At 42.7% G+C, this 23,983-nt stretch overlaps 1 protein-coding gene across 3 annotated transcripts in view; it reads left to right on the plus strand.

The window, feature by feature from the left end:
* The window catches only part of SLC7A7 (solute carrier family 7 member 7), a 41,388-nt gene extending 21,186 nt beyond the window's left edge, over positions 1-20,202 (plus strand). For all 3 annotated transcript variants that reach the window (XM_075828947.1, XM_075828946.1, XM_075828945.1), the window contains exons 6-10: positions 7,379-7,482; positions 10,229-10,325; positions 16,289-16,438; positions 17,540-17,723; positions 19,619-20,202. In XM_075828947.1, coding sequence (XP_075685062.1) covers positions 7,379-7,482; positions 10,229-10,325; positions 16,289-16,438; positions 17,540-17,723; positions 19,619-19,713 — 630 coding nt within the window. In that variant the 3' untranslated portion in view covers positions 19,714-20,202. The remainder of the gene's footprint in view (positions 1-7,378; positions 7,483-10,228; positions 10,326-16,288; positions 16,439-17,539; positions 17,724-19,618) is intronic.
* Positions 20,203-23,983: the final 3,781 nt, after the last annotated feature.

A 23,983-nucleotide genomic window follows, 5' to 3' on the forward strand; every position in this document is an offset into this window, starting at 1 on the left:
CTGCCCCAGTGCAATCTGTAGAGGCTGCCCCAGTGCAATCTGTAGAGGCTGCCCCAGTGCCCTCTGTAGAGGCTGCCCCAGTGATGTCAGGGGCTTGCCCAGAGCTGGAGTCCCAGGCAGAGCGCTTGTAGGCTCTTCCTGGGACTCCAGCTGTGCTCCTGACATCACAGGGACTCCTGCTCTGGGGAAGCCCCTGACATCATTGTCGATGTATGGACAGCGATGTCAGAGGCTTCCCCAGAGTCCCGGAGCAGAGCCGACACCAGCGCTCTGCTCGGGACTCCGGCTCTGGGGAAGCCCCAGACATCGCTGTTCATATGTGGACAGCGATGTCAGGGAATTCCACAGAGTCCAGGAGCAGAGCCGACACCAGCGCTCTGCTCTGCTCTGGGCAAGACCCTGACACACTGTCCATATATGGGCAGCGATGTCAGGGAATTCCACAGAGTCCCGGAGCAGAGCCGACACCAGCGCTTTGCTCGGGACTCCGGCTCTGGGGAAGCCCCAGACATCGCTGTTCATATGTGGACAGCGATGTCAGGGAATTCCACAGAGTCCAGGAGCAGAGCCGACACCAGCGCTCTGCTCCGCTCTGGGCAAGACCCTGACACACTGTCCATATATGGGCAGCGATGTCAGGGAATTCCACAGAGTCCCGGAGCAGAGCCGACACCAGCGCTCTGCTCGGGACTCCGGCTCTGGGGAAGCCCCAGACATCGCTGTTCATATGTGGACAGCGATGTCAGGGAATTCCACAGAGTCCAGGAGCAGAGCCGACACCAGTGCTCTGCTCCGCTCTGGGCAAGACCCTGACACACTGTCCATATATGGGCAGCGATGTCAGGGAATTCCACAGAGTCCCGAAGCAGACTGTACTAGCGCTCTGCCCGGGACTCCGGCTCTGGGGAAGCCCCAGACATCGCTGTTCATATGTGGACAGCGATGTCAGGGAATTCCAGAGTCTCGGAGCAGAGCCGATACTAGCGGCTCTGTGTCCCGCGGGCCACAGATGACAGCCCCAGGGGCCGCATGCGGCCCGCGTGCTTGAGACCCCTGATCTAGGGGGATAGCATCTACAGAGAGCACTGTGGCTTTATCTACGGAGGGCACTGTGGCATTATCTATGGGTGGGTGTGTGGCAGTATCTACAGAGGGCACTGTGACATTATCTACAGAGGGCTCTGTGGCACTCTAAAAAGGGGCTGCCCAATTTTGAAATTCGTGTGTCTGCAAAACGCTGCCAACTGACCCGCCGACTCCATTTAGCGACACTTAAACTGGAAAACTCGATTGTTAAAATAAGAACGTGGAGAAAACTCGCAAATTTCCATCAAGTTTAAACCTAGCAGTATTATTATAGTAATGTAGTATTGTTATAGTAATGTAGAATTGTTATAGTAATGTAGTACTGTTATAGTAATGTAGTATTATTATAGTAATGTAGTATTGTTATAGTAATGTAGTATTGTTATAGTAATGTAGTAGTATTATAGTAGTGTAGTATTGTTCCAGTAATGTAGTATTATTATAGTAATGTAGTATTGTTCTAGTAATGTAGTATTGTTCTAGTAATGTAGTATTATTATAGTAATGTAGTATTAGAGTAATGTAGTATTATAGTATGATAGTATTGTTATAGTAATGTAGTAGTATTATAGTAATGTAGTATTGTTATAGTAATGTAGTAGTATTATAGTAATGTAGTATTGTTATAATAATGTAGTATTATAGTAATTCAGTATTATAGCAATGTAGTATTCTTATAATAATGTAGTATTATTATAGTAATATAGTATTATAGTAATATAGTATTATTATAGTAATGTAGAATTGTTATAGTAATGTAGTATTATTATAGTAATGTAGTATTATTATTATAGTAATGTAGTATTATTATAGTAATGTAGTAGTATTATCGTAATGTAGTATTATAGTAATGTAGTAGTATTATAGTAATGTAGTATTATAGTTATGTAGTATTATTATAGTAACGTATTATTATAGAAATGTACTGTAGTATTGTTATAGTAATGTATTATAGTAATGTAGTGATATAGTAATGTAGTTGTCACGTGGACCCACTGGGCCGTACCGCCTTGATGGTATAGCAGCTGGCCAACAAGATGCAAAGTCAAAGTCTATAGTTCAGATAGGTGTACCTGTGGTAACTTCAGACAGTAGCGAAGAAAGGTTCAGATGGGACCTTGGCAGCAGGCAGACACCAGGCGTGGTGTAACCAGGAAGGCGTAGTATACAGCACAACACGACTCCAACTCTAAAACGGTACTTGGACCAGGATAGCATGGGATATAGGATACAGGTAGCAGGTGCGGGCACACTGGGAACTGGATAACACTAAAGGGACCATTTGCAGAGACGAACATAAGTAAATGACAACAACGCTCAGGCAATACAGAAAGGGGCAGGGCCCTTCCTATAGTCCAGGGTGCTCATGGGCTAATTTAGGGCATCTAATTGAGGTGCGCACCCTACGGGACACAGCAGAGTGAAGGGGAAGTGAGTGCTGGCGTCTCCTGAGGAGGAGATGCGTGCCAGCGCTCTCTGATTCATGGCTTGGGCCAGAGCGAGAGAGAAACTTCTTCAGGAGAGTAGGGGAATTGAGGTTCTCCTCTGGCTCCCAGGACCTCTCTTCAGGACCAAACCCCCTCCAATCCACCAAATAAAAAGTTCTTCCTCCTACTCTCTTGGTGTCCAGGATCTTCTTAACCTCGAATGTATCCGATGAACCGCTGGGAGCAACTGCAGGAATAGGAATCTTGGTGTAGTGGTTCAGGACCACAGGCTTCAGGAAGGAGATATGGAAGGAGTTGGGGATCTTGAGGGTAGGAGGCAGCCAAAGCTTGTAGGAGACAGGGTTGATCTGTTGCAAGATCTCGAAGGGTCCGAGGAACATGGGAGCAAACTTGTATAATGGCACCCTCAGCCGGATATTTCTGGAGGACAGCCAGACCTTGGTACCTGGAAGAAACTGGTGGGGGGGGTTCTCTTCTCCTCGTGTCTGCCTTACATTCCATGCGGTCGACCGCCAACAGAATGGAGGATCGGGTCTGCTGCCAGATCTGCAGGAAGTCTCTAAAAGCAGAATCAGCTGCGGGCACTTCGGACATAACGGACACCGGGAGAGGAATTTGTGGCTGTTGGCCATAGACGATGAAGAACGGTGTAGTTCTTGTGGACTCGCTTGTATGGTTATTGTATGAGAACTCGGCCCAAGGAAGAAGCTGCACCCAGTCATCATGCTGCCTGGAGATGAAGTGTCGTAGGTAGTTCTCCATGATCTGATTGATCCACTCGACTTGACCATTGGACTGGGGATGGTAGGCTGAGGAAAAGTCCAACTTTACATTGAGGAGTTTACAGAGGGCTCTCCAGAACCTTGAGGTGAACTGAACCCCCCGATCAGACACGATATGGCGAAGTAAGCAGTGCAGGCGGAAGATGTGTTGGATGAAGAGGTTTGCCAGTCGAGAAGCAGAAGGTAAACCGGTCAGCGGAACGAAGTGAGCCATCTTCGAAAATCGGTCCACCACTACCCAGACCGTACTGCATCTTGCAGAGGGAGGCAGGTCCGTAACAAAGTCCATTGCTATATGCTACCAGGGAGCATCGGGCTCAGGCAGCGGCTGGAGCAGGATAGCAGGTTTGGAGTGAGCAACCTTGTTAGCTGCGCACACCGAGCAGGACGAAACAAAGTCCATGATGTTTTTGGGCAGCGTGGGCCACCAGAAATGATGGGCAATCAGGTCTCGGGTCTTACGGGTACCCACATGACCTGCCATTCTGGAGCTGTGTCCCCAGGGGAGGATTCTCCCTCTGTCTGCCAGGCGCACAAAAGTCCTCCCCGGAGGGATGTCTCTAGCTTGCAGGGGGTTGACAGAGACAATGCAAGACGGATCAATAATATTTTATGGAGACTCCATGGTGTCCTCTGTCTCGAATTACCTGGATAAGGCATCGGCCCTCACATTCTTGTTGGCCGGACGGTAGTGGAGCTCAAACTGGAACCGGGCAAAGACCAGCGACTACCTGGCCTGACGAGGGTTCAGCTGTTGGGCCGTCTGGAGATAGGTGAGATTATTGTGGTCAGTGAAAATCAGGATGGTATGAAATGCGCCCTCTAGTAGATGTCTCCACTCCTCTGGGGCCAATTTGATGGCCAGTAACTCCCTATCCCCAATCGAGTAGTTGCGTTCTGCGGGAGAAAAGAGTTTAGAGCAATAGCCACATACCACTGTCTTGCCCTTGGAACCTCACTGGAACAACGAAAACTGTCGAGATACATCAGGATGATGGAGGCTAGAGGCTCACATCGTCATGGTCTCGGAATGACCAGCGGGTTCCATGGCCTGAGCGTACCGTCTCGTGGGGTGTGTGGACTCACTGGGTCGTACCGCCTTGACGGTATAGCAGCTGGCCAACAGGATACAAAGTCTATAGGGGCCTTCTTATAGTCCACGGTGCTCATGGGCTAATTTGGGTATGTAATTCATACGCTGGCCCTTAAGACCGTTATAGTAGTATTATTATAGTAATGTAGTATTATAGTAATGTAGTACTGTTATAGTAATGTAGTAGTATAGTAATGTAGTATTATAGTAATGTAGTATTATTATGGTAATGTAGTATTATGGTAATTTAGTATTGTTATAGTAATGTAGTACTGTTATAGTAATGTAGTATTATTATAGTAATATAGTATTATTATAGTAATATAGTATTGTTACAGTAAAGTAGTATTGTTATAGTAATGTAGTATTATTATTATAGTAATGTAGTACTGTTATAGTAATGCAGTGTTGTTACAGTAATGTAGTATTGTTACACTAATGTAGTATTATAGTAATGTAGTATTATTATAGTAATATAGTATTGTTATAGTAATGTAGTATTGTTACAGTAATGTAGTATTATAGTAATGTAGTATTATTATAGTAATGTATTGTTATAGTAATGTAGTATTATTATAGTAATGTCGTATTATCATAGTAATGTAGCATTCTTATAGTAATGTAGTATTGTTATTGTAATGTAGTATTATAGTAATGTAGTATTGTTATAGTAATGTAGTATTGTTACAGTAATGTAGTATTATAGTAATGTAGTATTATTATAGTAATGTATTGTTATAGTAATGTAGCATTATTATAGTAATGTCGTATTATCATAGTAATGTAGCATTCTTATAGTAATGTAGTATTATAGTAATGTAGTATTGTTATAGTAATGTAGTATTATAGTAATGTAGTATCGTTATAGTAATGTAGTATTGTTATTGTAATGTAGTATTATAGTAATGTAGTATTATAGTAATGTAGTACTATAGTAATGTAGTATTGTTATAGTAATGTAGTATTATTATTATAGTAATGTAGTATTATAGAAATTTAGTATTATTATTGTAGTGTAGTATTATTATAGTAATGTAGTATTGTTATAGTAATGTAGTAGTATTATAGTAATGTAGTATTAGTATAGTAATGTAATATTATTATAATAATGTAGTATTGTTATATTAATGTAGTATTGTTATAGTAATGTAGTATTATAGTAATGTAGTATTGTTATAGTAATGTAGTAGTATTATAGTAATGTAGTATTATTATAGTAATGTAGTATTATTATAGTAATGTAGTAGTATTATAGTAATGTAGTATTATAGTAATGTAGTATTGTTATAGTAATGTAGTATTATAGTAATGTAGTATTGTTATAGTAATGTAGTATTATAGTAATGTAGTATTGTTATAGTAATGTAGTATTGTTATAGTAATGTAGTAGTGTTATAGTAATGTAGTATTGTTTATAGTAATGTAGTAATGTAGTATTGTTATAGTAATGTAGTATTGTTATAGTAATGTAGATTGTTATAGTAATGTAGTATTGTTATAGTAATGGAGTTTTATTATAGTAATGTAGTAGTGTTATAGTAATGTAGTAATGTAGTATTGTTATAGTAATGTAGTAGTATTATAGTAATGTAGTATTATTATAGTAATGTATTATTATAGTAATGTAGTAGTGTTACAGTAATGTAGTATTGTTATAGTAATGTGGTATTGTTATAGTAATGTAGTATTGTTATAGTAATGTAGTATTATAGTAATGTAATATTATAGTAATGTAGTAGTATTGTAATGTAGTATTGTTACAGTAATGTAGTATTGTTATAGTAATGTAGTATTATTATAGTAATGTAGTATTGTTATAGTAATGTAGTATTATTATAGTAATGTATTATTGTTACAGTAATGTAGTATTGTTATAGTAATGTAGTATTATTATAGTAATGTAGTATTGTTTATAGTAATGTAGTAATGTAGTATTGTTATAGTAATGTAGATTGTTATAGTAATGTAGTATTGTTATAGTAATGGAGTTTTATTATAGTAATGTAGTAGTGTTATAGTAATGTAGTAATGTAGTATTGTTATAGTAATGTAGTAGTATTATAGTAATGTAGTATTATTATAGTAATGTATTATTATAGTAATGTAGTAGTGTTACAGTAATGTAGTATTGTTATAGTAATGTGGTATTGTTATAGTAATGTAGTATTGTTATAGTAATGTAGTATTATAGTAATGTAATATTATAGTAATGTAGTAGTATTGTAATGTAGTATTGTTACAGTAATGTAGTATTGTTATAGTAATGTAGTATTATTATAGTAATGTAGTATTGTTATAGTAATGTAGTATTATTATAGTAATGTATTATTGTTACAGTAATGTAGTATTGTTATAGTAATGTAGTATTATTATAGTAATGTATTATTGTTACAGTAATGTAGTATTGTTATAGTAATGTAGTATTGTTATAGTAATGTAGAATTGTTATAGTAATGTAGTGTTATAGTAATGTAGTATTATAGTAATGTAGTATTATTATTATTATAGTAATGTAGTATTATTATAGTAATATAGTAATGTTATAGTAATGTAGTATTATAGTAATGTAGTATTGTTATAGTAATGTAGTATTATTATTATAGTAATGTAGTATTATTATAGTAATGTAGTATTGTTATATTAATGTAGTATTATTATAGTAATGTAGTATTATTATAGTAATGTAGTATTGTTATATTAATGTAGTATTATTATAGTAATGTAGTTTTATTATAGTAATGTAGTATTGTTATATTAATGTAGTATTATTATAGTAGTTCCAATAACTAATTAATTAACAATAATTTTGTAATGTGTCAAATTTGAAAGTAATGCGGCCCGTCTACTTCCCATTTTTTCTATGTGTGGCCCATTTACCCGGCCGAGTTTGAGACCCCTGCTCTAGATAGACTGAGGTTCTCTGTCTTCATACATGTAGTCACACTAGTCATGAATCCCTCTTTCATCAGACTTTTGCTGATCAGATATTCGGAGTATTTAACTGGACGATACCCCTGGCTGTCGCACTTTCATGTTTTGGAGGCCTGAATGCTTCAATTCTAGCTGCATCAAGGTAAAAAAAAAAAAAGAGATGTTTACATGATTTATACAAAAAATTTCTTCCAGATAATATCCAAATATAAAGATAATGTTGGGACAACCATTTACTGTGGAAAAGGTCACATTTATTCACCTTTTTGGCTCAAGGCACAAAGCGGATCTCCAGTCGGACGCTCCTCTTCATCCTGACGCTGCAGTGTGGAGTGGGTTACGACTACTGCTCTAGTTGTGCTATCGGCCTTTTTCTCGTCACATTTTTGTTATAGAAATAAAAAATCAAGGCCAAATGCAGATATTCAGCTGCTGACATTCTATGAAAAGTGACCCTCAGAGTGGAGGGTAGCTTTAAGAATGGATTCACACGCGGCAGATTTTGTTGCAGAAATTTCTGCGACTGAAAATCAGTTCCATTCTCCTGAATATGGGTACGAACACACAGCTTAAACACTGTGGATTTTCCGCAGCGGATTCATTGCGGAAAATCCGCAGCGAATTACAGTAGCAGCAGTGTGGGTGAGATTTTTACAAATCTCGTTCCCCACACAGCGGAAAAAAGGCACTAAAAACACATAAATTGACCTGCGTTGCAGTTTCTTCAACCAGAGCATGTACATTAAAATGCTGCGGAATTGCAGCTCTTCTGTTTTCCCCATTGAAATCAAAGGGGTGCTTAAACCCGCAACAAAGTGGTATGTGTTGCGATTCCGCCGTAAAAATCGCAAGTGTGAAAAAAAATAAGTTCCCTGCTTCTTCTCCAGTCCAGCCTCCTGGGATGACATTTCATCCCATCTGACCGCTGCAGCCAATCACAGGAGGCCAGACTACGTGCAGAGAAGTGGGAGTGGTACGTATGAACGGGTTTTATTTATTTTTCCAGCGCTGCTTTACACAGTGGAAATTCAGGTTTTTAGGACGGCATTCCCTGCGGTGTTCAGGGCGGATACGCTGCGCAGCTTGAAGCCGCGTATCCTCCCTGAACACGCTGTGTGTGTTCCTACCTTAAGGCCTTATTCACACGAGCGTATTTTACTTCCGTGTTACGCGCGTTAAAACAACGTACGCCACACGGACCTATGCAATTCAATGGGGCCATTCAGACATTCAGTGTTTTTCATGCAGCGTGTGTCCGCTGTGTGAAACTCACTGCATGTCCTATATTTGTGCGTTTTTTGCGCACCACTCACCCATTGATGTTAATGGGTGCGTGAAAATCACGGACAGCACACGGACGCACATCCGTGTGCCATGCGTTTTTCATGCAACAATTGCTAAAGAAATGATAAGGAAAATAAAAAACACCTCCATCAGTTTATTTTGCTGACGTAAAAAACGTGTGACATATGGATGACATACGCGCGTAAAAACCGCAGACAAGCACTGTACACGGATGTCACACAGAACAGCAATGCAAGTAAAACGCTGCGTTTTTTTATGCGCGGAAAACGGACACATTCGTGTGAATAAGGCCTAAGGCTGTTTCTGGCTCTGGTGCATGCATTTCTGCAACAAAATGTGCCACATGTGAATCCACCCTGAGGGCATGTTCACACACAAACTCAAAAACGTCTGAAAATACGGAGCTGTTTTCAAAGGAAAACAGCTCCTGATTTTCAGACGTTTTTTAGCCACTCGAGATTTTCGCTGCATTTTTAACGGCCGTTTTTGGAGCTGTTTTCTGTAGAGTCAATGAAAAATGGCTCCAAAAACGTCCTAAGAAGTGACCTAAACTTCTTTTCCGCGGCCGTTTTTCAAAACTGCCGCGTAAAAAAATGGCCCGTCGGAACACCGTTTTTCCCATTGAAATCAATGGGCAGATGTTTGCAGGCGTTCTGCTTCCGATTTTTCGGACGTTTTTCAGGCGTTTACGGCCCGAAAATAGGCCGTGTGAACATACCCTAAGACTTTCCACTTTTCGCTAAAATGTTGAATGGATGATGCTATTTCTTTTTGGAATTAAATATAAGAGCTACAGATAAAACTCTTAGAGGCTTTCACACAGAGTTACATTTTGATGTTTTTCAAAGCAGTCTTTTAAAAAACTTGTGACATGTCAGAAGTTTTGATCACTGGGGGTCCAAGCACTGAGATTGCTAAAAAAAGCGGCAGTAGCGCTCGGGGCAAGCGCTGTGCCGCTTTGTTTCTGATCCGTTTTTCTCGGAAAGCCGAGCAAGCGGTGCATGGACTCATAGACTTTCTATTGGGCATGTACACTGCTCCAAGCAAAGCCGATCGGAAATGGAGCGACACAGTGCTCACCCAAGCGCCTTTGTCGCTTCGTTTTAGCGATTGGTGAGGGTCTCAGTACTCGGACCCCCACTGATCAAAACTTCTGACATGTAACTATGACTTGTCAAAGGTTTTTTTAGAAGTTTAGTTACCCTTTAAGGCGAGGATCACACAGTTTTAATGCAGTTTTGGCTTAGTTGTTTTCTTAGTCAAACACAGATACAATAGTCTCCGCTATACCTTTCCTTCCTTTTGTATCCGCTTCTGGATTTGGCTCAAAAATCTGCACCAAAACTGGGAGTGATCCTGGCCTAAACGTCATCTTTGGCTACTTTTGGAAGTTTTTTTTTTTTTTTGCATCAGTTGGGTAAAAATGCTATAATAATATTAGAGCGATAAAAAAAATTGTAAATTGAGCAGAAAAATATTTGGTCTTCTAAGTGCTGCATGCCCTTCTAAAAACAGTTCACATTGTGGTGTTATCGGAGATTCATTGACATAGTTGTTCAATTAATTGTTGTCCTCAATTTCAGGCTCTTCTTTGTTGGGTCTCGCGAGGGACACCTTCCCGATGCTCTCAGCATGATCCATGTGGAGAGATTTACCCCAATACCAGCCCTGCTATTTAATGTAAGTAAGTGTGCCAATGAACAGGAGATACCCATGATTCTTAGATTTATATACTAAACCTACATGTGTTGAAATGTGCAGCAGTACATTAAGTAGGAACAAAATCTTAATTGTTAATAATACAACCCGAAAAGACAAATATTAAGGATTTAGTCCTAAATGCCACAGCATAGGGCTATGGTGAAGGAAAATCCTTACATGATTATTTTATCTATGTATTATATGCGCCAAACCTGGAAACATGGGCCTGTCAGTTGTGCAGGATTAGTTAAGTCTTCAGGGTAACACTGACTTCCGGGCAAAGTGTGCAAATAGATCAGGAGGCTGACGTAATAGATCAGGAGGGCGACGTAACAGATCAGGAGGGCGACGTAACAGATCAGGAGGGCGACGTAACAGATCAGGAGGGCGACGTAACAGATCAGGAGGGCGACGTAACAGATCAGGAGGGCGACGTAACAGATCAGGAGGGCGACGTAACAGATCAGCAGGGCGACGTAACAGATCAGCAGGGCGACGTAACAGATCAGCAGGGCGACGTAACAGATCAGGAGGGCGACGTAACAGATCAGCAGGGCGACGTAACAGATCAGCAAGGCGACGTAACAGATCAGCAGGGCGACGTAACAGATCAGCAGGGCGACGTAACAGATCAGCAGGGCGACGTAACAGATCAGCAGGGCGACGTAACAGATCAGCAGGGCGACGTAACAGATCAGCAGGGCGACGTAACAGATCAGCAGGGCGACGTAACAGATCAGCAGGGCGACGTAACAGATCAGCAGGGCGACGTAACAGATCAGCAGGGCGACGTAACAGATCAGCAGGGCGACGTAACAGATCAGCAGGGCGACGTAACAGATCAGCAGGGCGACGTAACAGATCAGCAGGGCGACGTAACAGATCAGCAGGGCGACGTAACAGATCAGCAGGGCGACGTAACAGATCAGCAGGGCGACGTAACAGATCAGCAGGGCGACGTAACAGATCAGGAGGGCGGCGTAACAGATCAGGAGGGCGACGTAACAGATCAGGAGGGCGACGTAACAGATCAGGAGGGCGACGTAACAGATCAGGAGGGCGACGTAACCGATCAGGAGGGCGACGTAATCGATCAGGAGGGCGACGTAATCGATCAGGAGGGCGACGTAATCGATCAGGAGGGCGACGTAATCGATCAGGAGGGCGACGTAATCGATCAGGGAGTAAGACAGTATGAAGACATTGAGCATCCAGAGAATATCCACAGGAACGAAACCACCGGTGGTGAGTTTGCTTTAGATTCACAAGAAAAGTAAGCACTGAAGTTCTTCTTTTACAGTTATTGTTTTGTCTACATTGACCGAAAAAAATTCTATCCCATTCCCATCATTGCAGATATCATGCCGTGCCTGACCTTGCAACCGTGCGGTTTATGCCTCGCTTAGAATAATAGATAAAATAGCTTTCATACATGACATCAGTTATGAAACAGGTTGTCATAGCAGAGGTTAATTAAAAGAAGTAGTGATGCATATGAAAGTAATGAATGCAGAAGTGTTACTAAGAGGTCAGTGGATAAAGTTCACATTTTAGTATAGATTTGACATTGATGAAACTGAGTGGGGAATTTATTAGGACTGGTGCTTCATACGCCAGTCTAATTCCAAAGAGCGCTGGAATAAGATGCGCCTAATCTATTAAGAGACGCACGCCATTAATAAATTAGGAGCATTTCTGGCTGTCCATGCGCCAGAAACTCAAATCTGCTCCAGCTACGAGCTGGTGTAGATTTGCGCTATAATTCTCTGGCATAAATTATAGTAAATTTGTCGGGCTACAGAAGGCCCCGTCCCTTCCACTAAGCCCCCACCCACTTTTTTGTAAAATGACGTGAGTGGCATTAATGTTTCAAAAGTGAATTTTGCGCAAATTGCAACTTTTGGGACATTTGCAACTTTTCCACACCAGAGAACTGGCGTAGAAAGAATAGACAATTTCCCCTAGGGGTATGTTCACACATATTGAAAAATATGAGGCTGATTTCAAGTGAATCCAGGCATTTTTTAAGTATATTTTGAGCCATTTTTTGCAATGTCAATGGAAAATTTGCTTCAAAAACGCCCAAGCAGTGACATGCCACTTCTTTTTACCAGGCTTCTTTTATTGAGGTGCTTTTTTTCTAATTCAGCAGCGTAAAAATACCCTCCTGTGAACTACACTGTGTATTTCCTATTGAAATCAATCGGAAACTGTTTGCAGGCTTAATTCAAGTGTATTTTGTAGCGTAATACGGGGCTTTTACGCTTCAAAATACGCCTGAATATAAGCCTTGTGAACGTACCCTTAGGGTATAAAATGGTTCGGAATGCACTAGATCAGAGTAGGTGCACGAATAGGGTCCCAACCCAATCGTATTGTGAAAAAGTATTCGGCACAGAGTGGTAAGTATCAATTTCTTGAAATTTTTATTTGATGCCAAAGGGAAATCCGCCATTCTGACACGCAGCGCCGATCATCTGGACATACCAGTAACCAGGGAAACGAGTGCCTGACGAAGGTCCTTTGACCGAAACGTTGCACCAAACCCTTGGCATCAAATAAAAATTTCAAGAAATTGATACTTACGACTCAGTGTGCCGAATACTTTTTCACAGTACCCTTAGGGTATGTTCACACGCAGTGACCAAAAACTTCTGAAAATACGGAGCGGTATTCAGGCGAAAACAGCTCCTGATTTTCAGATGTTTTTGTAGCAAGTCGTGTTTTTTGCGGCGTATTTTACGGCCGTTATTGGAGCTGTTTTTCAATGGAGTCAATGAAAAACGGCTCCAAAAACGTTCCAAAAAGTGACATGCACATGTTGTGAATAAAGACTACTAATCCCATGAATCAAAGCACCGATGTTTCCTTCCCTAGTAGTTTCTCCCCACTGCAGATCCTGTGTCTCCGCCCGCTGTGCCCCTGTGTCTCTCCACTCTGCCCCTATCTCTCCCTGCTCAGCCCGTCTCTCCCCTTGTCTCCCCCTGAGTCTCTCCCTGTGTTCAGCGTGCAGCATAAAACGGCGCTGAACACGGGGAGAGCATGCCAGTGTGTCTCTCCACTCTGCCACTGTGTCTCTCCATTCTGCCACTCTGCCTTTCCATTCTGCCCCTGTCTCTCCCCGAGTCTCTCCCTGCGTTCAGCGCGCAGCATACAACGGCACTGAACACGGGGAGAGCATGCCAGTGTCTCTCCACTCTGCCACTGTGTCTCTCCGCTCCGCCCCTGTGTCTCCCCACTCTGGCGCTGTGTGTATCTGCTCTGCCCCTGAGTCTCTCCCTGTGTTCAGCGACGCAGCATACAACAGCGCTGAACACGGGGAGAGTATGCCAGTGTGTCTCCCTGATCTGCCACTGTCGCTCTGCCCCTTTGTCTATCCGCTCTGCCCCAGAGCCTCTCCCTTGATTTCTGGCATGCTCTCCCCGTGTTCAGCGCCGTTGTATGCTGTGGCGCTGAACACGGGGAGAGCATGCCGGAAATCAAGGCCCCGCGTGCCAGCTGTCGCACCAGTGCGGGAGATTGCCGAACCCTTGAATAGAGCATGCGTGTTGGACACAGTGTGTATCAACCACACATGCTCTGAATAGGAGAACATGGTACAACCCCTGAAAGGGAATGTGTCGCTAGAAAAATATATATTTTTTTTTAGTTAAACTGTTAGTATATAAATGATTACACATTGTTCTAATTTTTTTAATTTTTTCACAAGTCAGGAAATATTATAAATTAGATTCTAATTTATAATATTTCCATGTGCTGGTCACTAGAGAGAGCAATTCCCAAAATTGCAGCATTGGCATGTGGTAAAGCAACCTCATTGCTTTATGCTGCAAAATTGGAGAAGACACACTCGCTCTAGTGTCCTCAAACAATCCCCCCTCCTTTTTCCTGGCTAGTGCCAGGAGAAAGGAGGGGGTTGAATGTTCAAACCTCCTACACTGTGTGCCGCCATTTTTGGAGTGAATGCACAGTGTCGGAGGATTAGATACAGTGGTAATCACACAGTATAACACGAACATACACACACATCACATACACAAACATAACTTACCTGCTCCTGCCGCCGCCACTGTCACCGCTCCCTGCGCTCCTAGTCCTTGCTTCTGAACATATGGACGGAAGCCGCGACCGGAAGTAGTCATCTTACTGTCCAGCCGCGGCTTCCGGTCCACATGAACATGGCGCCGGACGTCGCTCTGCGCCGTTCCCACACAGACGGCATTCTCTATGGGGATGTATGTGCCGTATTCCATCTCTATGTGTCGTTAATCGACACATACAGAGATGACAAAAAAAATGGCAGCCCCATAGAGAAGTAAAAGAAAGAAGAAAAAAGTACAACACAAAAACATAAATAAATAAAATGTATTTTAATGACATACTAAAACCAATAACATATAAAAAAAATTATTTCGTGACACCTTCCCTTTAACACAGTGTACGGTTACATCATTTATGACGTCACTGTACACTAAGACTGCCAGAAAATGGAAGTTAGAGCTCATGGACGGGGCTGAGGCGGAAGTTAGGATTTCGGGTTAGCGAGGCATCACGTGATAGAAGATGAGATACCCCACTAGGAACATCTTTTCAAACGCAAGTACATTGCAAAAAGATTTGGTTTGACATGTTTAGTTTAACAGGATTGGATTAATTTGTTCCGGAAAACCCCTTTAAAGTCTGTAGTAAACTATAAAATGCACTACACACAACTGCGTTTTGGTTTGCAGAGTTTTTGAGGCAATTTTGGGCTCACTGGCGGTTTTTCCCAAACGCAGCATGCTCTGGGTATGGCGTTTTTTTCAGGCATTTTTTCTATAGGCTTCTATATGGGTCTTCAAAAAAGGCAGAAAAAAAGCATGTAAAAATTAACACCACATTAAAAAAAATCCACCAAAAACACAACTAAAGACGCCATTAAAAAACGCATGTTACGTTTTATTAACGCTAGTGTTTTTAAAAGCGATTTTAAAGCGGCAGAAATGTTGTGTGTGTGAAGGAGGCCTTACTCAGCTGTATCACAAATTGAGCTCAGGTATGCTTTATTGCTGCTGCTTACATGGATATGTTCTAAAACGTCTCTCTAGCGCCTATATAGCCTTTTTGGGACGTCAAAACTGATGGAAAAAAAACTTTAGGCAGCATTCACACGAGCGTGTTCGGTCCATGACATACGGACCTTATATAGGTCCAGTATTACGTGTGTGCCTATATAGTGTGGCATATTTTGCAGCCGGAAGGTATGCGTGTTGTTTCGGTCCGTGATATACGGACCATATGTCGGCAGTATTTCCAGGAATGAACACAGTGCAGGGAGCCGGGCTCCTAGCATCATAGTTATGTACGACACTAGGAGTCCCTGCCTCGCTGCGGGACAACTGTCCCGTACTGTAATCATGTTTTCAGTACGAGACAGTAGTTCCACGGAGAGGCAGGGACTCCTAGCATCGTACATAACAATGATACTAGGAGCCCGGCTCCCTGCACTGTGTTCGGTCCGGGACTTGCGGCCGAAATACGTTCTGTCCTTTACGGACGTAACATGCTCGTGTGAACCCAGCCTTACAGTGAAGGAACTAGGGAAGCAGGCCGCAACCAGTAACTCACGGCTGCTGTACTACATTCTCTTTAATTCATACATTCTGACTTTACTCCACATTTAAATACAATGGGGGAGATTTCTCAAAACTGGTGCAAAGGAAAAGTGGAGTAGCTGCCCATAGCAACCAATAAGCTTCAAGCTTTCATTTTTTGGAAAGAAGGCCTTTTTGGAAAGAAGCAATCTAATTGGTTGCTATGGGTAACTACTCCGGTTTTCCTTTGCACCAGTTTTGAGAAATCTCCCCATCGATGTGTGCTTCATGTTCTTTATCTAAATGTTTACTAGTATTCCGGTGTTACCCCGGCATAGACTTGGAGTACTGACTGTTGTCTGCTTACAGGGTGCCATGGCTCTGGTGTACCTCTGTGTAGAAGATATCTTCCAGCTTATTAATTACTACAGCTTCAGCTATTGGTTATTTGTGGGCCTGTCTATTGCTGGTCAGCTTTATTTGCGCTGGAAGGAGCCAGACAGGCCACGACCCCTCAAGGTTAGTGTTGCATGCACAATTGTCTGTATAAACTATCTGCTTTAGTGTTTTTTTTCTGTCTTGACCTCTGACCTCTGACCAGTCAGGTTGTCTCCTTGGGTCACATGATCTTTTCCTTTGTAGAGTCTAATACCAACCTTTGTTCCCTGCACCACTGGCATCAGATTAAATGTCTACTTGAAGGCACATACTCTGATACCTGAGATTTCATTTCAGTCTGAATGGGCCTTTGGGTACAAATTGCGGCAAAAAAACGTGAAAAATATTTTTCGTTAAATATACCTATACTGGTATTACTTATATTACTCTTAGAGCTTATTCAGACTAACGCTGTATACGTCCGTGTGCTGTCCGTGAAAAAAAACGGACAGCACACGGACCTATGCAATTCAATGGGGCTATTCAGGCGTCCGTGGTTTTTCATGCAGCGTGTTTCCGTTGCGTGACACTCACTGCATCGTTTTTGCAGACCATGTCGCCCATTGAAGTCTATGGGTGCATGAAAATCATGGACAGCACACAGACGTCATCCGTGTGCTGTCCGTGTGTCACGCACCAGTTGCTAAAGAAATGCTGAGAAAAAAAAAAAAAATGTATGCCAACACGGACATTGAAAATTGATGCCACACGGAACAAACACTGATGGCACACGGAACAAAAATGCGTTAAATATGGTTTGTTTTTTTCGGATGCAAAACGGACACGCTCGTCTGAATAAGGCCTTAGGCTGGGTTCACACGAGCATGTTCGGTCCGTAAAGGACGGACGTATTTCAGCCGCAAGTCCCAGACTGAACACAGTGCAGGGAGCCGGGCTCCTAGCATCATAGTTATGTAGAATGCTAGGAGTCCCTGCCTCGCTGCAGGACAACTGTCCCGTACTGTAATCATGTTTTCAGTACGGGACAGTAGTTCCACGGAGAGGCAGGGACTCCTAGCATCGTACATAACTATGATGCTAGGAGCCAGGCTCCCTGCACTGTGTTCTGTCCGGGACTTGTGGCTGAAATACGTCCGTCCTTTACAGACCGAACATGCTCGTGTGAATCCAGCCTTAGAGTGCTGTAGGTGTCAGTGACTTTTGTTTTCTTGTCAATTACAGCTCAGCCTGGTGTTTCCAGTAGTATTTTGTCTTTGCACGGTGTTCCTGGTGGCCGTACCTCTGTACAGTGACTTGATCAACTCCCTGATCGGAATAGCCATAGCCCTCTCTGGTGTCCCTGTCTATTTCCTTCTTGTACGTGTTCCAGAGAGAAAGAAACCAGAGTGCCTACGTCGTGTAGCAGGTATGAACCTTTCAATGTCTAGATCTTATAAGCAGCACTCCACCTTTAAACCACAAAATAAGGCCACACACCGCATTAGTTTAAGAAAAAAAGCCACATATTTTAACTGTACCAAATATATTACAGCATATGCATTTATTTTTAAAGGATTTTACAGTTTCAGCAAATAAAGATTGTTCAGTGTAATTAAAAGTTCTAACATTTTCCAATATACTTTCCCCCCAGTTTCTAAGATCTCTGCTTGCTGTCATTCAATAAGAACAGTCATTGTTTACTTCCACTGGAAAAAAAATCTGTCCTGATCATGTGCTGATCACACGTGCTCAGCTTGTTACAGGACGCAGATCTGATAACTGCTTTGTGTTCACACGTCGCAGTCCATTTGCGTTTTTCGCTGCGACTTTCTAAAAGTCAGCGGCATTTTGCTGCAACTTTCAGATCTGCTACAAAAACTGCATATTGATCGCTATGTGCAAACACATCCTAAGGCCGAATTCAGATGAACATAGAATACGTCAGTGTGATGGTCGTTAAAACAACGGCCGTCACACGGATGCATGTATTTCAATGGGGCCGTTCACACGGCCGTTGTTTCAACAGACCGTGTGAAGGGTCCGTTGAAAACTAGAACATGTCCTTTTTTCTTCCTTTGTCAAGTCTATGGGGCTCCATGAAAATGGGACTCTATGAAAACGGGACCTGCACGGGGGCAACTCGGACATGAAAAACAACCATTTTTCACGTCTGAGTTTCCCCACCTTCGTGTGAATAAGCCCTAAACCTGGGCATACACTTTAGATAGCTGTTGGCTGAACGAGCCAACTCCCCCATGCACATGCACGCTTGGCCAAGCATGCATGTGTTTTCAATGGGAAAAGGGGTATAAGCCATTGCCAGACACATCTAATAGCAGCTTATCTCCAGCGGAACTAAGTGCAGGCCATATTGAAATCCAGCATGCCCGATCCTTCTTTCCCTTGACATCTGCGGAGACTCAGGACACACCCATATACATTAAATGTTTGGCAGGTCCTGAAAAAATTGGCAGGTTTGACCAACTGTCGTCTAACGTGTATGGGTATACTAAGGGTGTATTCAGATGCGCTTTCGATGCGGTTGTGGTAGAAAAAATGCACCTGCATCAAATAAAGGTAAAAACGCATGCATGGTTTTCGGATGCTGTTTTAACTGCAACGTCTGAATTCCCCCCTTAAAGGGGTATTCCCATTTAAAACATATGTATGCTGCTCTATCCATTCTGTTCAATGGGAGGTACAGATGTTTTCATAGCGCCCAGACAACAGAATGTGCGGCCCTCTCTCAAATAGTCCCTGTCTGGAATCTGCAACCCTGTTCTTGATATAGGTGCGGCTCCCAGAGCTGGCACCCGCTTCTATCTGACATTTATGACATATCCTGACTGTGCCATAAATGTCTAAGATGGGAATAACCTTTGAACTGTACCTGGCTGTGTGACCATCGCATGACCATAATAGATAAGTAAACAATGAAGGTTTCTATTAAATGACAGCAAGCAGCGGTCTGATTGATGCAGACAGTATATCGGAAAATTAAATAACTAGAATTTGCTGAAACTATAATACTCCTTTAATTGGATGAGTACTTGCCTACACAGAGAGCTTTCAAGGACTGTATATTAGCGCTTGCACTTGTATATACTCCCTTTTTTCACTTTATAATCCATACATGTTACATAAAAGAGTATAGTAAACGGACTATGCATGGACTGTTCCTATTCTTTGCACGGGCACTGCAGGCAAAATAAGCAAAAACATTACCGTTTTCTACTTGCATGGGTATGTGGCGGTTGCATTTGTAAGGAGCTTCATTGACTGTCACAGATGACATTGACACTTGTATGTATTTCCATGTAGCGACCATTACTCGGTATACTCAGATCATATGCTATTGTGTCATCACGGAGATGGATTTAGAAGAGGAAGAAAAACTACCAGCAAAATCGGACTGAGAAACACATGATCACATCTGGGAGCTGCTGGAACTCTGGAAACCTCATTTGTCACATAATTTATTTCTGATACTGGATGCGGATAGACATATTTTTTGTCATTAAAGGCTTCAATGCCAGGTGGCTGCAGGGCAGTGCTCTGACATGAAGTTAGCTGAACAAGTTCTCTCTGGCAGGGGAAGTGTTAATCTTTTTTTTTCTTTCTCTCATCTTGAAAAAATATTTTCCCCTGAAATGGGATGTTAATTGTTAAGTCCCTGGATGGGGGCAGCAACCCGGAAATGCAGGGCTGGCCCATGAAAGCAGAGGTGATATCAGAAGCACTGACTATATGGACCAACAATCATACACCCAGGAATGGGCAACGTGCCTTACATGACAGAGGACTTCTCTGACCTTTTGCACTGACCGGAAAGATATGAAAATTGTCTCTTTGCACAGGATTGGTGGGAACACACTGGAATAAAAATGTTAGAACAAATCACTAAATTTGGTGTTGTCGATTAGAAATGGAATGAAATCTCTGCTTGGAGTCCTTGATTGGGTGTCCAGGATTTGAAAAACGGCGGCTTTCTTCCAGACACAGTGCCACATCTGTCCATTGGTTGTATCTGGTATTGCAGCTCAGCTGCATGGTAGGGAATGGAGCTGAGCTGCAATACCACATATAACCTGTGGACAAAAGTGGCACTAGTTTTTTAAGAAAGCAGCCATGTTTTTCTAATCATAGACAACCGTGTAATTGCTTACTTTTTGGTCATGTGACGGACACACGTGTCATTACAAGACACAGCTGTGATCAGACACGGACATTTCACATGTGCAGCTGCGCAGGGGTCCACCATCTCATAAGGAAACACTGCTTCCTATTTTCCTACATGATTGCATGTGAAGGACTATCACGGATTGTCATAGCTAATAATTCCTGACGCATTAGGCTGCCCGTACAGTATATTATGGTAGAGACCACACGTAATACGCATCTTGTGCATTTGGTCTTAGGCCGGATTCACACGAGCGTGTGCGTTTTGCACGCGTTGCAGTTCCGTGTGTCATCAGTGAATGGTGAAGGAAGGTTTAATTTTTTCCTTAATTTCTCTATCTACTGTTGCGCGAATCACGCGCGACACACGGAAGTGCATCCGTGTGCCGTGCGCGATTTTAACGCACCCATTGACTTCAATGGGTGCGTGATGCGTGAAAAACGGCCAAGTATAGGACATGTCGTGAGTTTTACGCAGCGGACACACGCTACGTGAAAATCACAGAATGTCTGAACGGCCCCATTGACTAACATAGGTCCGTGCGACGCGCGTGATTTTCATGTGCGTATCACGGACGTTAAATACGCTCATGTAAATAAGGCCTTAAACTGTGATCAATTAATACACAAATCAGATAGTCAACAGAACACAACTTCCCATACTTTTTTCTAAGTGTCACCATAGTAGTTTTAATTTAACACTTGAAAGTTAGGTCCCAAATTACCAGTAAAAAACATATGCTGTGAAATGGAAATGCTACTCGAGCCGCTTATCTCCTGCCGGAACAAAGGATCCATCACATTGTCCCCACCTCCACGATTGTCTGCTGGGGGGAGGCTCCCAAAACATTAGATTGCGCCAAAATCAGCAGGTTCCGACGACTTATCTAATGTGTATGACTAGGAGGCACCCAATTTCTCATTGTTAGTGAATATGAAACAAATGCTTCGGAAATGGGGTAGGGCTTAGGCTAGAAGATAAAGATAGTATTATATGGCCCAACGTAGGCCGTGTAAATGAGCGCCGATCAATGAGACAACTCGCTGATCGGCACTCGCTCCTTTCACAAGGAGCTAGTATGGGGACGAGCGCTCATTATTCCGATAATTGGCCAGTGTAACTTTCCCTTATCTGCAGTGGAAACCAGGCCAGTGAAACCCCACCACTCACACAGTCACCAGTCAAACATGGCAACAAACCAACATTTTCTCTTCCAGATTACGAGTTTGCATAAAGTCCTGAAGATTGACAATTAAGCCCCCTCCCCCCACCCTATTTCTAGGCTTACTGTCCCTTTGAAACAGAAAACATGCCCATAGACTTCAAAGCTTATAGGTAATAATATGTTTCTGTACTATTGAGTAACAGATTTTTTTCGTTAACATTACAGTAAATGACCTACAGGTTGGACTTGTTGTTTTCAGTCTCAGCAACAATACAATATTTATGACATAATTATGTACTAAAGGATGAAACATTTGTGACCTTTACTCTCCCCTGTTATCGGCTCCTTAGCACATGGGAGATTCCTATTACAAGGAAACATGTTTTCTAATGAACCCAAAATTGTTCCACTCAAGAATAGATCTACAAACATAAACCAGCCGACCAGGATTCTGGACACGGCTTTACTTTACAAGGTAGTGTATTGTCCGAAGTTTTGACCTATGGGTGCGGAGACTCCCAGTGATCGCTGGAAGAAGTGCTCAGCTGTGCCCCATGGGTTCTGGGCTTTTTGCACCTCTCCCGTGACAGACAGGGGTTAGCAGTGTAGACTTTGCTTTTACACCTTTCTACTTGGCTCTACCACAAGAGCCGAAAAAAGCCAAAAGGTGAGCGGCACGTCCTAGTTGAGCACTTCTGCCCCTTCTTTTCAGTAATCTGTGGCTGTCATTTTCCCTCTGGATCTACGGAAGCCCCTGTTATAAGCATTAGTGACATGTGGGGGTGCCTAACTGAGCAATATGTATCTACTATAGGTAGCGGCAGTGTTGCTTTCTGTATTAACCTTTAAATCACATGACTGGTTATGTAATCCCCAGGCCTCCCACAAATGTTGGCCTATCCTACACATGGACGTCTATCAAGTGCCATGACTTACGTCAAACAAAGTTCCATATTTTCCATACTATCGAGTGCACGAGGTAAATTACCTAAAATAATATCATTATGCTCATAACTCGCCGTACAAGAGGTAGAGATTAGGATAATCGAGTAGTGACAGAGAACGCAAATTCCCATGGCAGCCCATAGTCTGAATGGAGAGGGCAGAGAGGTGTCAATGTGTGGTGGGCAGGAATCCTAATTGCTTCTCTGGCAACTGAGCCTCAAGGTCTTGAAGATCCGCTTTAAAAATGCAGCTCTCAGTGTTTTCAGACGTAGGCTTTACATGTTACCGAAACAAAGCCATGTGCTTTTAGACTACTTTTTGTCAAATGCAAATATTAGGGTTTATCCACATGGTACGGTCAAATTGCGTAGTTTGTTTTTTTTGCGCCAATTCCACAAAATCGACACATAACCACAGCATTGTGGAAACATGTTTGATCGCTAGGGGTCTGGCCGCTGGGACTCCTAGCGATGAGGAGAACAGGGGGACTGAAAGTCCCCCGAAGTGCTCTCTTTGAGGGTGGAGCGCTGGTGCACATGCTCGGCCAGCGCTCCATTAATTTCTATAGGACTTCCAGGACTGCTGTCACCGCTGCATCCTGTGGATAGGGGATACATTTGTTTGTGGGAAAACCCCTTTAACCGCCAAGGATCTATACGTCAAACCTTGTGGCGACTACAATAAAAGGACTGAGGCCTCATGCACACAACCATAATTTTCAACCGTAATTACGGATGAAATTGCGGACCCATTTAATTCTATTGGCCACGGACACCTTTCCGTATATTTATGGATGTGTGTCCGGGCCGTCGAAATGAGCCGCAAATTACAGGACATGTCCTATTGTCCGCTATTGCGGCACGGACTCGCCAATAGAAGTCTATGGGCGCTTCTGTAATTGTGGACGGCTACGGATGTGTATCCGTAGCCGTCGGATCTGTATTTGCGTACAGCAAAATCCCTTACAGTCGTGTGCATGAGGCCTAAAGCTTAGATCTTGGTTTTATAGTACTATTATCAAAGCTCCAGGTGCAATATTCAGGTCACATCACTGATTTGAAGTCAGGGTGCAGGATGAAGTGATATCTCCTGGTTTTGTGTTTAAGTTAGGCCGAATTTACACGAGCGTGTGTGTTTTGCGCGTGCAAAAGGCACTTAACAGCTCCGTGTGTCAGCTGCGTATGATGCACGGCTGTGTGATTTTCGCGCAGCCGCCATCATTATGACACTCTGTTTGTATGTTTGTAAACAGAAAAGCACCTGGTGCTTTTCTGTTTTCATTCATAGTTTTTGCTGCTGTTTCGCGAATCACGCGCGTTACACGGAAGTGTGCTGTGCGTGATTTTCACGTACCCATTGACTTCAATGGGTGTGTGATGCGCGAACAACGCACAAA

This window comes from Rhinoderma darwinii, chromosome 1, assembly GCF_050947455.1.
Source record: "Rhinoderma darwinii isolate aRhiDar2 chromosome 1, aRhiDar2.hap1, whole genome shotgun sequence".
Lineage (NCBI taxonomy): Eukaryota > Metazoa > Chordata > Amphibia > Anura > Rhinodermatidae > Rhinoderma > Rhinoderma darwinii.